The sequence below is a fragment of the Apteryx rowi genome, unplaced genomic scaffold, assembly GCF_003343035.1.
Source record: "Apteryx rowi isolate R43461 unplaced genomic scaffold, aptRow1 scaffold_182, whole genome shotgun sequence".
NCBI classification, from domain to species: domain Eukaryota; kingdom Metazoa; phylum Chordata; class Aves; order Apterygiformes; family Apterygidae; genus Apteryx; species Apteryx rowi.
The window spans coordinates 775,603-788,344 of record NW_020448108.1 but is presented as its reverse complement, the minus strand read 5'-3'; the positions used below and the strand labels follow the sequence as shown (position 1 = coordinate 788,344).

Genomic DNA, 12,742 nt, shown 5'->3' with positions numbered 1-12,742 from the left:
TTTTTCCTCTGATAATCTCTTTTTTAAAAAGAAATAATAACGGATGTGTCGGACTGGAGCTCATTTGGTTTTGTGAGTGATCTTTAATGGCTTAACTCTTCACAAAAAATATCTCGGCTATAAATGATATACTTTACTAGTGCTGTGCTTTACTAGTGTTTGAAGTATTTGAAGCTTTAGGAAAAACCTCCTTTTGTCCAGAATACTGGTTACTCATAAAAAAATAAACCAAAATTCAGAATTTTAAATAATATTAATGAATGGTTGTCCCCTCTCAGTTCATTTTTTAAAATTCCCTTAACTTCTGTAATGTTACTAAATTTCTAGGAATCAACTTAGTCTGATTCATTACTGAGAAAAACAAGATATCTTTGCTCTTGTAGATATTAAAAAAAAAATTTGAGTACTTTTTAAATCTTCTTTACATGTCCTCAAGGCACATAAAGGAATATACCTGAAGAACTTTTTGTTTTGTCATCTGGAAATGTTAATTTGCACATGCATATCATGAATTATCTGCAAGTGTTGGAGACTTTTCAGAAATTTATATGTATTGCTTGGTACAGGAGGCCAAGGTGCAAAATGTCTTTCTTTCCCTCTACAAGGAAGAATATTTGAAAGAGTAGGACCTAGTTTGCTGAATGTAAAATGGAACCAGCTCGCTCTTCTGGGAAGTCATTTTCTGATTCATTATTTAGGGCCTTCAGTAACAGTTCTGGATATCATTGAGGTTCTAGCTCAGCAAAGGATCTAAAAATATTAAGAGATCTGAGGAACACTTAATTTCTGTGCAGCTAATGTATGTGTTTACTCACATGTGAGGCTGCATTACTGAATCCAGCCCTAGCGCTAACGTGCATATTGTCTGGAGAATACTGACATGCCTTTCTGGAGCATTTGTGCTAGATTTCATTGGAAACCTTCAGTTTGCATGTGTTTCTGTTGGCATATTCCTGCCTGTCAAAGTTAGTATTTCCATGAAAGTGAGTTGCTCACCTGCTGCACCAGCCTGTCATCTGGCAGGCTGCCAGGCAGCAGGGTCTCAAGTCTCCCTGGTTTTTGGTAGGTGCAGCACAGTGTGCCCACCTCCCAGGGCTGGGGCAGCCTGGCTACTCAGCAGCCTCCCCACTCAGCTGCGGTTTCCAAGGTTGTTTGGCTGCTGCTCAGCTGGGGAAACTCTGAATCTGGAAGTTTTGGAGGTATTTTTTTAATTCACAAACACTTTTTTTTTTCTTGGGGGAGAGGGGGAATGCTGTTCTTCTCCAACCTCTGCACTTCCCTTTCATGAACTCAGAGTTTACATTTTCCAGTTCTAATACAGAGGTAAAATTGATGGATCTACAGTGCATTTGAGGTCTTCTTATCAAGTGTACAGTGCCTTTTTGTTATAGAACTGTTGCATATTTTCACTAGGTAAGTGGAGGATAAACATCAAAATTTTGGTGACCTTTTTAGTAGTATCTCTGCTCTTCATGTGCCTGAATATTCCACTCTTAATATACTCTGTTGTTTAGGCCTCTCAGCGAATGAAAACTCCAGCTAAATATATGACTGGAACCGCAGCCTTGCCTTTCAATCCTGCCACATTTGGGGAGGTAATTGTCAGTATTTCACTTCCTTCGTTAAGTGTACCATTATTTATTTAGAGAGTGGTAGAGGAGGCTAATGGAGGGTTATCATAAGTCACCCTACCTTCTAAAGTTTCTCTTATAAACAGATGTTGGAAGGAACTCTGCTCATTTTGTTTGTCTGTCCTTAAACAGGTCTGAACAGGATTTTCACAGGGGTTGGGGCGTATGTTTCTAAGAGGGCTGCTTTCTGAAGTGTATCCAACATAATAGTTTCTCAAACGAAGGAGCTGGCAATCCTGTGTAATTTCCCACCATGCTCTCCTTGAGGCTGTTCTCCTAGCAAATTTCCTGTCTTCATTGGACTGTAGACACAAATTCAGATGTGATGTAAGATCTGTATTAGTAATGCACTGGGATGAGGCCTGCCAAATTGGTGTAAAGTACAGGCTGAACTACCTGAAAGAAGGTTGCATCAGCTTATGATAAACCAAAAGTCTGTTTATGATTTAACCTCTTGAGTATGTTGTAGGCAGTGTGGGGCTGTCTGCTTACACAAGCATATTGCAGAAACAGTTCCTAAGATTTGTTACACTTCGTGTATATCCCTATCTCATTGCTTCCTGCTCTGTCTAAATTTGGTCAAAGAAGGAACTGTCTTGTTTTGGTTGACTTAAGTACAGCATATTCCTTGTTCTTTTATTTTGACTCCACCATGGTTTGCCAGGTGCTTGTGCACTCATGAGAATCCTGTTTTCTCTCCTCTGCTTAGATAGTCCTGTACCTACGGATGTGTCTTGCTCACAGTGCAGGTGTGGTACCAACTTCACAGAGCTTGGCAGATATGCAGGATCATGCTCCAGCCATTGGACGTTATATAAGAAACCTCATGTCTGGTGACCACATATCCTTCTCTTCCTCCTCTTCAAAAATTGGAGAAACCAACCCTGTACAGATATATGTTGGCCTTCTTCAGCAGCTGTTATCTGGTGTTGGAGGTGAGAAGCTATGTGCCACAGCATATTTAAGAAAGAAAAGATAGTCATTCATTAGAAATGATCTGTCTCACCCAGTACTTTGAATTTGGCTTCAGTAATCACAAAATTGCAACGTAGATATATCCTCTTCAGTTTAAAGTGTTCCCTTCTATACTCTGTACTTCTATACTCCGTACTTCCCTTCTGTACTCTGTCAGTTGGAGAAAATAGCACAGTAAAATTGTACCATCGGTTGAGATAGTGCTTTAAAATTGTGAAGCTATTGTCTGTATTTTTAGTAGCCTCCTCACCTATGAATGCTTCCTCTGTTCTGACTTCCTCATTTTGATCATAGCATATCTGAGACAAGTGTAGTTTTAAAGTACTTGAATACCTTTAGAACAAATTGCTACCAGAATGTTTGCTTCTGTTAGTTTGTCTAGTGTCTCAAAGAAATATTAAATCCTACTGTTCCATATTATTTTGTATCTCCAATAAATTGCAAATGGATACTTTAAAATACCTGGTATTTCTTACCTCTTTTTATCACTCATTGTTGTAAATACTGTGCTTTTTGAAATAACTTCATTCTTTGTTGGAAATACTGTGCTTTTTGAAATAACTTCATTCTTTAATGACTGTTCAGGTTTGCCAGTCATGTATTGTCTCCTGGAAGTTGTTTCAGTATATCCAGAAAAACTAGCCACCAGATTTATAGATAAAATGGATTGGATAAAGGTATGTTGAAAACTTTCGTTTGTTTTTTGGGAGAGGATGGAAGAGGCCTGGCATTAGCAAAATCTGGCATTTTCTAAAGGTGGAATGGAGTTTTATTTGTAAAGCATGCATTTAATTTGAAATCTGATGTTTCTACCTACGGTCAACAACTCGTGAGATGTTATATGAAATATGCTAGGGAAAAGTGTTTTTTGGTTCTTTAATATTCTTGGTTTTGTACACTGACCTACACATTCTGGGCAGCCTATCTCACTGATCCCCTTGGAATAGTCTGTCAGTTTTGCTCTTGATTCAAAGATCTGTTAAGCAGCAAAACAAAAATGAAAACAAAATTCAGCAAATTGTTTAAAAATGGGGATGTTCCATTTGGGAGATGTGAGTGTGTTGCTTCCCAATAAAAGAGAAGAATTAGATCACTAATTGTCTTAGAGCAATTTCTGTGCATTTTTTTTTTTCCCCTCTAATGAAAACCAGATAAACTGGAGCCCACTGGAGGATAAGCCAAAGAGAATGCACCTTTCCTTGGATTCTCTTCTCAGGCAGATGCCTTCTTTTTTTATGAGTCTCTTTAAGCATCCAGAATTTGCTAACCTCTTACAGATTGCAATGCCTTTGTTTTCAATAGAGGATCTGCCATGAAAAAAACAGAGGAGCTGAAGAAGAATCAGAATGTGTTCTGATAAATTCTCTTGCTGTCTTCTGTGCTGATGCACATGACTTAACACATCTATTCAGATGCATGTATTGAGTTTCAAAGGAGAATACTTAAAATACTCTTTTCTTCAGTATTGCTCATCATTTGCAGAGAAACCTTCTTTTTCTTTGGCATGGTATCCATTTGCTAAATTATACTTCCAGGGATGGTAACTGATACTACCTAGTTCCAGAAATATTGTCATAAATCAAGGCTTGTGTGATTTTACTTGGCCAAGTGGTAGTAATGAAGGAACAGGTCTAGTGGCTTGTCAGAAGTCAGCTACATGATCTGATGCAGGTTTTGAGCTGAAATTGGAGTTCTGTTTTCAAGAGTCTGACAGATCTCATTACTTTCTTGTTTGTTTGCTTGGCTCTTTTTTTTTTTTTTTTCTTACTCCTGGTGACCCAAGTCATTCAAAGCCTTGAGTATGAATTTTTCATGTGAATGTGTTGTATTATACGTCAAATTAATAGCAGAGGTAAGGTTATATTTTAAAAAAATGGTCTGAGGCTTCCTAAATTTAACTTTTTAACAACCAGGTTGTTAAAAGATTCTGCATACAAAGTAGATGAATTCATACTGAGAACTGATTCCTCCCCACATTTCTTCTATCACCATTGAATTAAATTTGTTTACTCTCTTCAGTTTTTTTCCCTTTGATTAATAACAAGAAAATCGAGGCCTCTTGTAACTCAGGAAAAGTAGTTCTTTGCAGTTCTGTAGGGTTTTTATTTTAGCTCAGTTTGGATGTGAAATGTGGAAGCTCTTCTCTGAAGAAAAAACTCAGCAAAGCATTCAGTCAGTATATTTAACTCAGAAGTGGTGAACAGATCGCTTGTGGCCAGTGGTAGTATTCCTCCGAAAGTTAAGCATCAAGTGCAGCAGGTGCTTTGCTGAGTTGAATGCTTAGTTTGTTACTGATAATGCTCTTTCAAAGAAAGATTTCAGAATTAAGTAGTAATTATGTAGTTCCATGACATCTGTGCTTGTATATGGCAACACTGTAAGAACAGGCTGTTTAAGTTGATTCTGTATTTCTTGTTTCTTTTTGAAAACTTCTGCAGAGCCTGATGAACACGAACAAAGAAGAAATGCGTGAGCTTGCAGCCTTGTTTTATTCTGTAGTGTTGTCTACAATGTCTGGAGATGAGCTTAGGGCCTCTGTAGAGCAGCTGATCAAGATGACAAAAGACAATCATGTAACTACCTTTCTCTGTCTGCTTCCTGTTTTTTTTTTTTTTTTTTTAGTGTCATTTGACTAATAAAAAATGTGATTCTTGCTGTTGTCCAGGATGTATTAGCCTATTGTATAAAATTAACTACCTGGCTTCTAGTTGGACAGTGGGAAGAGTTTTTTGTTGTAGGTGGGTGGAACAGATCTTTAAATAAATTAATCTCTGAAGCTATTGTTAAAGTTAGTAAGAGGGTTTTTTGGAGACAGTGCTCATAAGCACAGCCATCATGTATTCACCAGCTTTAGTCAGCTAAATATTCTTTGTCCCATTGATTGGTAAAGGGTCATATTACTTACCTCAGACAACTTGAGTCCATATTCATGAGCAATTAAGGTACCCACAGAACTAAGAAAATATTTAACTTGTTACTTGTCCCCCTCCCCTAGCTCAGCCGTAGCACCCTCATGGCTTCCCATTGCCTCAGGGCCTTTGCCAGCCTTCTTTCTACCCCCACAATGGACTGGTCAGCAACCCTCCACCTCCTGTAGCTGTAATGCTACAAGGTGGGTTTTCCTTCCCTCCTTCTGGAGCTCCTTCCCCCTCGCCTTATTTTTATCTCTGGATTTTGCCACTACTAGAATTGAGAAGGAGTCATGAAAACTTTCTTTCTGAAAAGAAATTGAGCATATTTCTTTCGTGGTATGTCTTGAATTCTGAAAGCTAGGAAGAGTATTAGCATTTTTAAACTGCATTTTCCCCAAACTTTTTTTTTTTTGTCTCAGTTTCTCTAATGGACTTAATGGACCCCCATTTTTCATTTCAGACAACAGATACTCAAATGCTGAAAAGAAGTGCTGATCATTTTGTGTATTATTTAACAGACATGGATTACTTTGATTCTGTGAAGGCTGAGTCTGGGAGCCCAAACCATGTCATTGCTCGGCTTTACTTAGGGTACAGCTTCTGCAGTTACAAAGCCAGCACAGAAGGCTCTCAGCCCCTGACAGTTGCTTTCTGTGCTATTGGTCCTGCTTATCCAGTAGTCCATGAAGCCATGCTTGACTTTTCACAGAATGTGCCTTAAAATAGACAGGAAAGTGAAACCTGAAGCAAAAAAAGGCTTTTCTGAATTTGAGTCAGCTAGTGCTCTGATTCAGCATGAACTTACAAAGTCAGATAACTCAGTACAACTAGGGCTGTAGGGCAGTGATCTCTGGTGGCTCGGTAAGGACAGTGGTGGAAATGGGTAGCTGAAGCAGAGAGGGGTAAAGGGCCCATCTTCAGCAGGCTTTGCTGCTTGTGAGACCACAGCAAGGAGCAATCCCTGGTGGCAAAGCAAGTTTGAGGTTCCCATCCTGGCAGCACAGGTGCAGTGATGCAGCTTCTTGCAGGGCTGTTGTAAAAATAGATCACTGAACAAGCTGAGTGTAATCCCCTGCCTCCCTTTTTTTTTTTTTAATTAAGGTTGCATTTCAGTCTCACTGTCTTATTTCTGCACTAAATCATTTTACTAGAATTCACCTGTGGGAGAAAGCACCATTGTTAAATATTCTCAGTGTCGTATCAGTATTGGAGAAATTAACATTCTTGATATTTAATTGTGATAATTAGGTTTCACAGTCTGTGGACTGCTGAACTGTGTGGAGGTGTTGCCTTCAATGTTAGTAGGTCAAGTGTTTTCACACTCTGCATAATGCAAATCTTGAGTAATTCCACTTCAGCACTGCTTTTTATTCAAGAGAAGACTCTCTTCCCTTAATCTGAGTATCTCCAGTTTTTAAGTAGACACAATATAGCAATATCTTGTTTCATCTCCAAAATTCTGTACTTAGATGAATCTGAGTTCTGGTGATAAGAGATTTAGGAAGACGCATTAAAAATTTAGGAGTTTTAAAAAAAAATTTCTTAAAGGACTCCATCATCAGAAAGCGCTAGCAGTACGAAACATTCTCTTGTTGCATTGTAAGCTGAACCTCAGCACTCTTCAGGGTGCCTTTCCAGCTGGCTTTTCCATGTGTGCTCTTAAATCACTGCTATTTGCAAAGTGTTACTTACTTTGAAAATGAGATTTTTCTGCACTGTTGGTGTTGTCTGTAGAGCCCGGAGGTCCAACATGGCTCCTTGTTGGCTTTGGGGTTTACAGTAGGAAGGTACTTGGCCAAAAGGAAAATCAGAACAATGGAGCTACACGACATAGAACCACCAAACACTGCAGTCATGCCGGAACAAGAACAGCTCATAAAGTCGACGACAGAGACAATAGGTAACTTCCCACCTGAGACTTTGCTGCATGTGACAGTTGTTTTTCAGTCGCCCCTGGCTGAGGACACTTCTACGATAGTCAGCCCATTGATAAGTCATCTTGAATTCACTTGTTTAATAGAATTTAGTCTTTAGAAATGTCATCTGATCAAAAGTATGAATGCAGGACATCTCAACAAGAATTAGACTTTTAGGTCACAGACCAGCATAGCACACATAGGTGTGGTGCCACTGCCTAGACTCATCTCAGTGACTCCCGTCAGTTTGGTTTTGTTCTAGCATAACACTTCCTACCAGCTGTAGAGGAGATAAGTACTTAGCTTCTTGCTTGGGTAAAATGTAAGTGCCTGCCTGTCTGCCCACTACTAAGTAATAATACAAAATCCAGGTCATCCTGTCTGCTTTTTCCTGTAGGTTCTTTTTTGGGCAGTACCTCTCCCTTCCTCGTGGTGGCTGCTTGCACGGCTCTGGGGGAGATTGGCAGGAACGGCCCCTTGCCAATCCCCAGTGAAGGCACAGGATTTACAAAGCTGCAGCTTGTTGAAAGTTTATTGGCACGAATCCCTTCCAGCAAGGAAACAAATAAGGCAAGATTTTGTAATGTTGTTATGATTCTTGTTCCTTTCTGGAATACTCCATCCCCAATTTCATGTATTACCTTCCAAACTCATCCTTAATTTTTAAAGGATCTCTTACTTGAATGTAATTAGAATTATCATAAGCTTTAGTGAGTCAAAACTGGGCTAAGGGCTTTCAGAAAATCTAGTGTTGTCTAACTCTTGATAGTGTATACTTTGTATCTTCATTAGTAGAAGCTCAGGGGATGAAAATTATGAAAGGTGATAATTTTAATTCAAAAAAAAAAAAGGAATATCATCTTTTACAATGGAACGAACTAGCCTGAAGAGTAATTCTCAAAGGTAGCAAGACATTTGGGTTTTTTGTGTTCTGTAGAAAAGTTGTGTTTTTGGAAGAGAGGTACAGTGATTGATCTGTAAAATCTCTTGCATGTCTAAATTCTGGTACCTTATGTGAAAGTTCAGTAAGGAAGTGAGAAAGAGTGGGTTTAAAGTGTATCTCCTGGACTTGCAGGAAAACTATGTGATTGATGTGTTTGTTTGTTTTATTTATATTTAAGATGAAGGAACGAGCAATACAAACACTAGGTTACTTTCCAGTGGGAGATGAAGATTTTCCCCACCAGAAGCTACTGTTGCAAGGTTTAATGGATTCTGTGGAGGTGAGGCTAATAACACATTGTTCCTTATAGTGCAGTGTGTGTTCCCATTTGGATGCTCTTTAAATACTCTGGGGCCAAGTTTACAAGGGAACATTGAGCTGTCTTTTTGTAATAGTGCATCTGGGTTTTTTAGGGCTGGCTTAAAATAGAGAGCAGAGGTAGGTTTGGGTTTTGTAAACTGTGGACATAAAATATTTTTGAGTTTTAAAAACTTGCCGCTTGAGGTCTCTACCCTAGTCTCTGACAAGAATATGTCTTCCCATTTAGGAGGACTGTCTGTATGTGTAAAATTATTAGAGCTTATATTAATGAAGCATTAGGTCTGTACTTGGGCCTTCAAAAGTGTTTTAAAAGTAGATAATTTAAATACAGCTTTTTTTCTCATTAGGATGACATCCACCAATGTACCTCACTTGAATTAGGAGCTTTGTTTCTTCATAGGAAGTTTTGTTTTGTCAGTCTGCATGCACCAGTGTTTGTACTGCACTGTGTTCCTTCATAGTACTGAAGAGCTGCTTCATATATTGCAGCATACAAGACAGCAAAATTAAATAGTCAGGGAGCTTTTTTTGGTGTTCTTCGTTTACAGCTTGGTTTTACCTTTCTTCCTTAGTCACACTGACATAGGATTCAATATTGTAGAAGCAGCTATTGAGTATCAGACAGGCTAGCTTTGCTGAGTCATCTAGTCTGGTGTGATCAAACAAACAAAAATAGCAAGAACATTGTGTACACATCTACAAAATGATGCTTGAGTGCCATGTTTATCTCCTGGAACTGCTCAAGGACATTACAGCTTTCTTTATAAAATACATACCTGAGAAAAAAACAATTGATCTTAGACTGCAGGAAGCTACAGGCTTACTTCTCCAAATGCCTGAGCATTTTCTGCTTCCACAGGGTTAAGAGAAGCAGTCTAGAAGGTGCTCAGCAGATAGGAAAACCAGTTCATACAGTTAGAGATTCGTCATAAATAACGACAAGAAGTGGCAGAGTTCTGCACATTCTGTTCCTGAGGGCCTTAGGCAATAGTGCAGAGAGAACAGAAACAAAGCAAAGTTTTTGCTGCATCTTTTCTTATGTGGAAAACAAATTTGTTCCTTTCTTAGCAATGATCAACTTCTGGATGAAATTGCAGGAGGATCTTATACTACTGCTTACTACAACAAAGTCACAGTAATTTTTGTTAATAACTGGCAGTCCTGTTACCATTTTAATTTTTGTTTGTATTACTTTGATCCTGTCTCTCTAGTCCTTCTGTTCACTAATTTGAACTTGCAGAGAGACTGGCAAATGCTTTGTAGGAGCCATGTTGTAAAAACAGATGTGGAGATTTTAGCTCTCATCAGGTATTTTGGAGAGTTGGACAGTGGCTCAGTTTCCATCAACTTCAGTGGGTCTGGGCTGTTAGATAGTTTCAGAAGTTCAACACAAATGTGATCTTACTGCAAACTGGTGCTGAGAAATGGGGTAGAGGGAAGAGACTGCAGTTCTGTGAAATACCAGAAGTTTTACTGTTTATTTAATAAGTACTGTCAATCAGTGAGGTTCTCTTGTGTTTTTTCAGGCCAAACAAATAGAACTGCAGTTCACCGTTGGTGAAGCTATTACCAGTGCTGCTGTAGGAACCAGCTCAGTGGCTGCACGTGATGCATGGACAGTCGCAGAGGAGGAATATATCCCTCCTCCAGGTAGGCCTTCCTAGTACAGAAGGCTGGAATAAGGAACATAAAATCTCACTGTTCTGGTGCAGCACTGGGCTTGATTATAGTGGTGGAAATAAATGCACTTTGCATTTGTTAATGCAGTGCTCTTGTGTTTTGCAATGCTGGGTTATTTATGCATCCTTTTACCTCTTCAAGTCCATCTAGTCAAAGGGTAGAATACTTTATTTCACTTGCTATTTAAATAGCTTCTTGATGAAATCTCATTGCCATTTGACACTGCGTTTGTTTAATTTTTTCATTGCAGTTTCCCATGTTGAGTTAATTTTAGATTTAACACACAAAAACCTTTTAAAATAACAGTTTGAAGCATGAATTGGAAAATAGGGTTGTAAGATTAAATTTCAAGTCTTTTTCCAACAACTTGGATTGATACGATCAAATGACATTTACATGAAGTTCACTGTTCTGCACATCTATCTGACTCTGGGTAACTTGTTTAAGGACTGAGATTCTGGCCCCATTAAAATATGATCATGACAAAATGCTAGCTCCAAAACAGTCAGATGTAAATACCAGCCTTAGTTGGGCAAACAGGTGCTTAGCATTTTAAGTGAGAGCGTTCTTAGATCTTAAGTGTATACAAAGCTGAGCATGTGCAGAACTCGGTGGAGTTTGCATTTGCTTCAGAAATTTTGAGTCTTCCCAGCAACTAAATATAGTCCAGTGAATCTTATGCAGTCTGAGTGGTGCTTCTTCTTGGCCACATGCTCTGAAACACTTTCACGAAGGGTTAGGAGGCCTCTGTTCGGTGGGGTTTTTTCCAGGACGAAAACTTTTCCAGTGACTCCAGTGAAGGCTTTTCCTGAATCAGCAGAGGTGAAGATGTCACCTGAGTACTCATGTGCTGATTAGGTTTCCATTGCTTTTGCACATTATATTGAAATTAAAAATGAATGTGGATGATTGTTAAAGCTCCTCCCTTCCCCTACTGCTTTTTTCTTTCATATAGATTTGAAAGTGAATGATGTGGTTCCCTGGGTTCTAGACCTTATTTTGAACAAGCACATTATCAGCCCCAACCCACACATCAGGCAGGCAGCCTGCATCTGGCTTCTGTCAATGGTGAAGAAATTGAGCACACACAAAGCAATTAAGGTAAGAAATAAGCCTCTTTCCAATCACTGGCTCCTTGTCCCTGCTTTTGCTGCTCACTTCCTTTAGGTACCTTCCTTCCCCTTCACTTCCATTTTCCCCTTTTCCCAGTGCTGCTACAGTCCTTACTGAGGTCTTTTTGAGACATGGCTTGTCTTATGTTACTAGGGGAGCATATTAATTGGCAGATGAACAGGGCCATATGCCACCTTTGTAAACATCTGACTTGCATTCAGGTCAGTCTGATGTTGGTATAAATAGCTGTTATAAGATGAAGTGCCAATACATCTTCCCTTGCAAAGAAGAGGTTGGTGTCTTTATAGTTTTAAGGATTTCTTTTTGCAAAATGTTGAAAGGAGGTAGAGGAGGGAAATGGGGGGGAAAATCAAATGGAATTCCTTGGCTCATTTGCTTCACAGAGATTATCACAACTCTGCTACCGAGTGCTTCTTGTATTTAATATTTTTGGTGTGCTTTGATGAAAACCTTATAGTTAGGGTGCTTGTCTGTGATGAGAGACTCAAAATGTGAAAGATCTTATGCAGAAACTTAATCAAGTATTCCCTAATGAAATGTCCTCTCTCAGTACAGAGGTGCTATAGACTGTGATGGGGCCATGTAGCCACTTTCTGGCTATGCTCTGCAGGTAATTGATAAAGAGTTTTGGGAGGGTAGGTACTTTGCAAATTTACTGTTACATGTAAAACTTGCCACGTATTATGCTTGTCTAAACAATGGATCTTGCAGGAGGTGGCAAAATCCTCTAGTCTGAGGATGGAGGAAAGGTGTCCTCAAGCAGAGGATTGCCCAGTCTGGCTGCAAGCCAGATTTATGGCCTGTCCATTACTACCGTGTATTAGACAACGAAAATAAAGTATGTGATTTAGAAATGGCATGGGAGCTGTAGAAGCTGGGCAAGTAACTGTTATGTTTTGTGAGCTGCAGTCAGGCTGCTGCTTGCCTCTTTGAAAGGAGGGTAGTTCTTGTTTTAGGCGTAGCTTGATAGGCAACTCCTCTGATAAAATAACCTGTTTATCTGTTAGAGACTTGCCTTGAGACCAGACGATGCAAAAGCTGAAATAAAAATAATATCCTTTTTCTCATCTTTCAGTCTCATCTCAAGGATATCCAAGGTGCATTTGTTTCAGTTCTGTCAGATAGTGATGGTAAGTACTATTGTATCTTAGGAGTTTTGTTTTTTCATAGGCTCCTAACAGAATGGAGGGAATTGTTAACAGACAGAAAGTCATGTACACACCCTTTGTC

At 39.1% G+C, this 12,742-nt stretch overlaps 1 protein-coding gene across 10 annotated transcripts in view; it reads left to right on the top strand.

Moving 5' to 3' along the window:
- The window catches only part of ECPAS (Ecm29 proteasome adaptor and scaffold), a 64,969-nt gene that overhangs the window by 29,250 nt on the left and 22,977 nt on the right, over positions 1-12,742 (top strand). For all 10 annotated transcript variants that reach the window (XM_026061541.1, XM_026061538.1, XM_026061539.1 and 7 more), the window contains 10 exons: positions 1,515-1,595; positions 2,341-2,566; positions 3,192-3,283; positions 5,045-5,179; positions 7,253-7,418; positions 7,832-8,004; positions 8,556-8,657; positions 10,225-10,348; positions 11,334-11,479; positions 12,588-12,642. In XM_026061541.1, the coding sequence (XP_025917326.1) occupies positions 1,515-1,595; positions 2,341-2,566; positions 3,192-3,283; positions 5,045-5,179; positions 7,253-7,418; positions 7,832-8,004; positions 8,556-8,657; positions 10,225-10,348; positions 11,334-11,479; positions 12,588-12,642 (1,300 nt within the window). The remainder of the gene's footprint in view (positions 1-1,514; positions 1,596-2,340; positions 2,567-3,191; positions 3,284-5,044; positions 5,180-7,252; positions 7,419-7,831; positions 8,005-8,555; positions 8,658-10,224; positions 10,349-11,333; positions 11,480-12,587; positions 12,643-12,742) is intronic.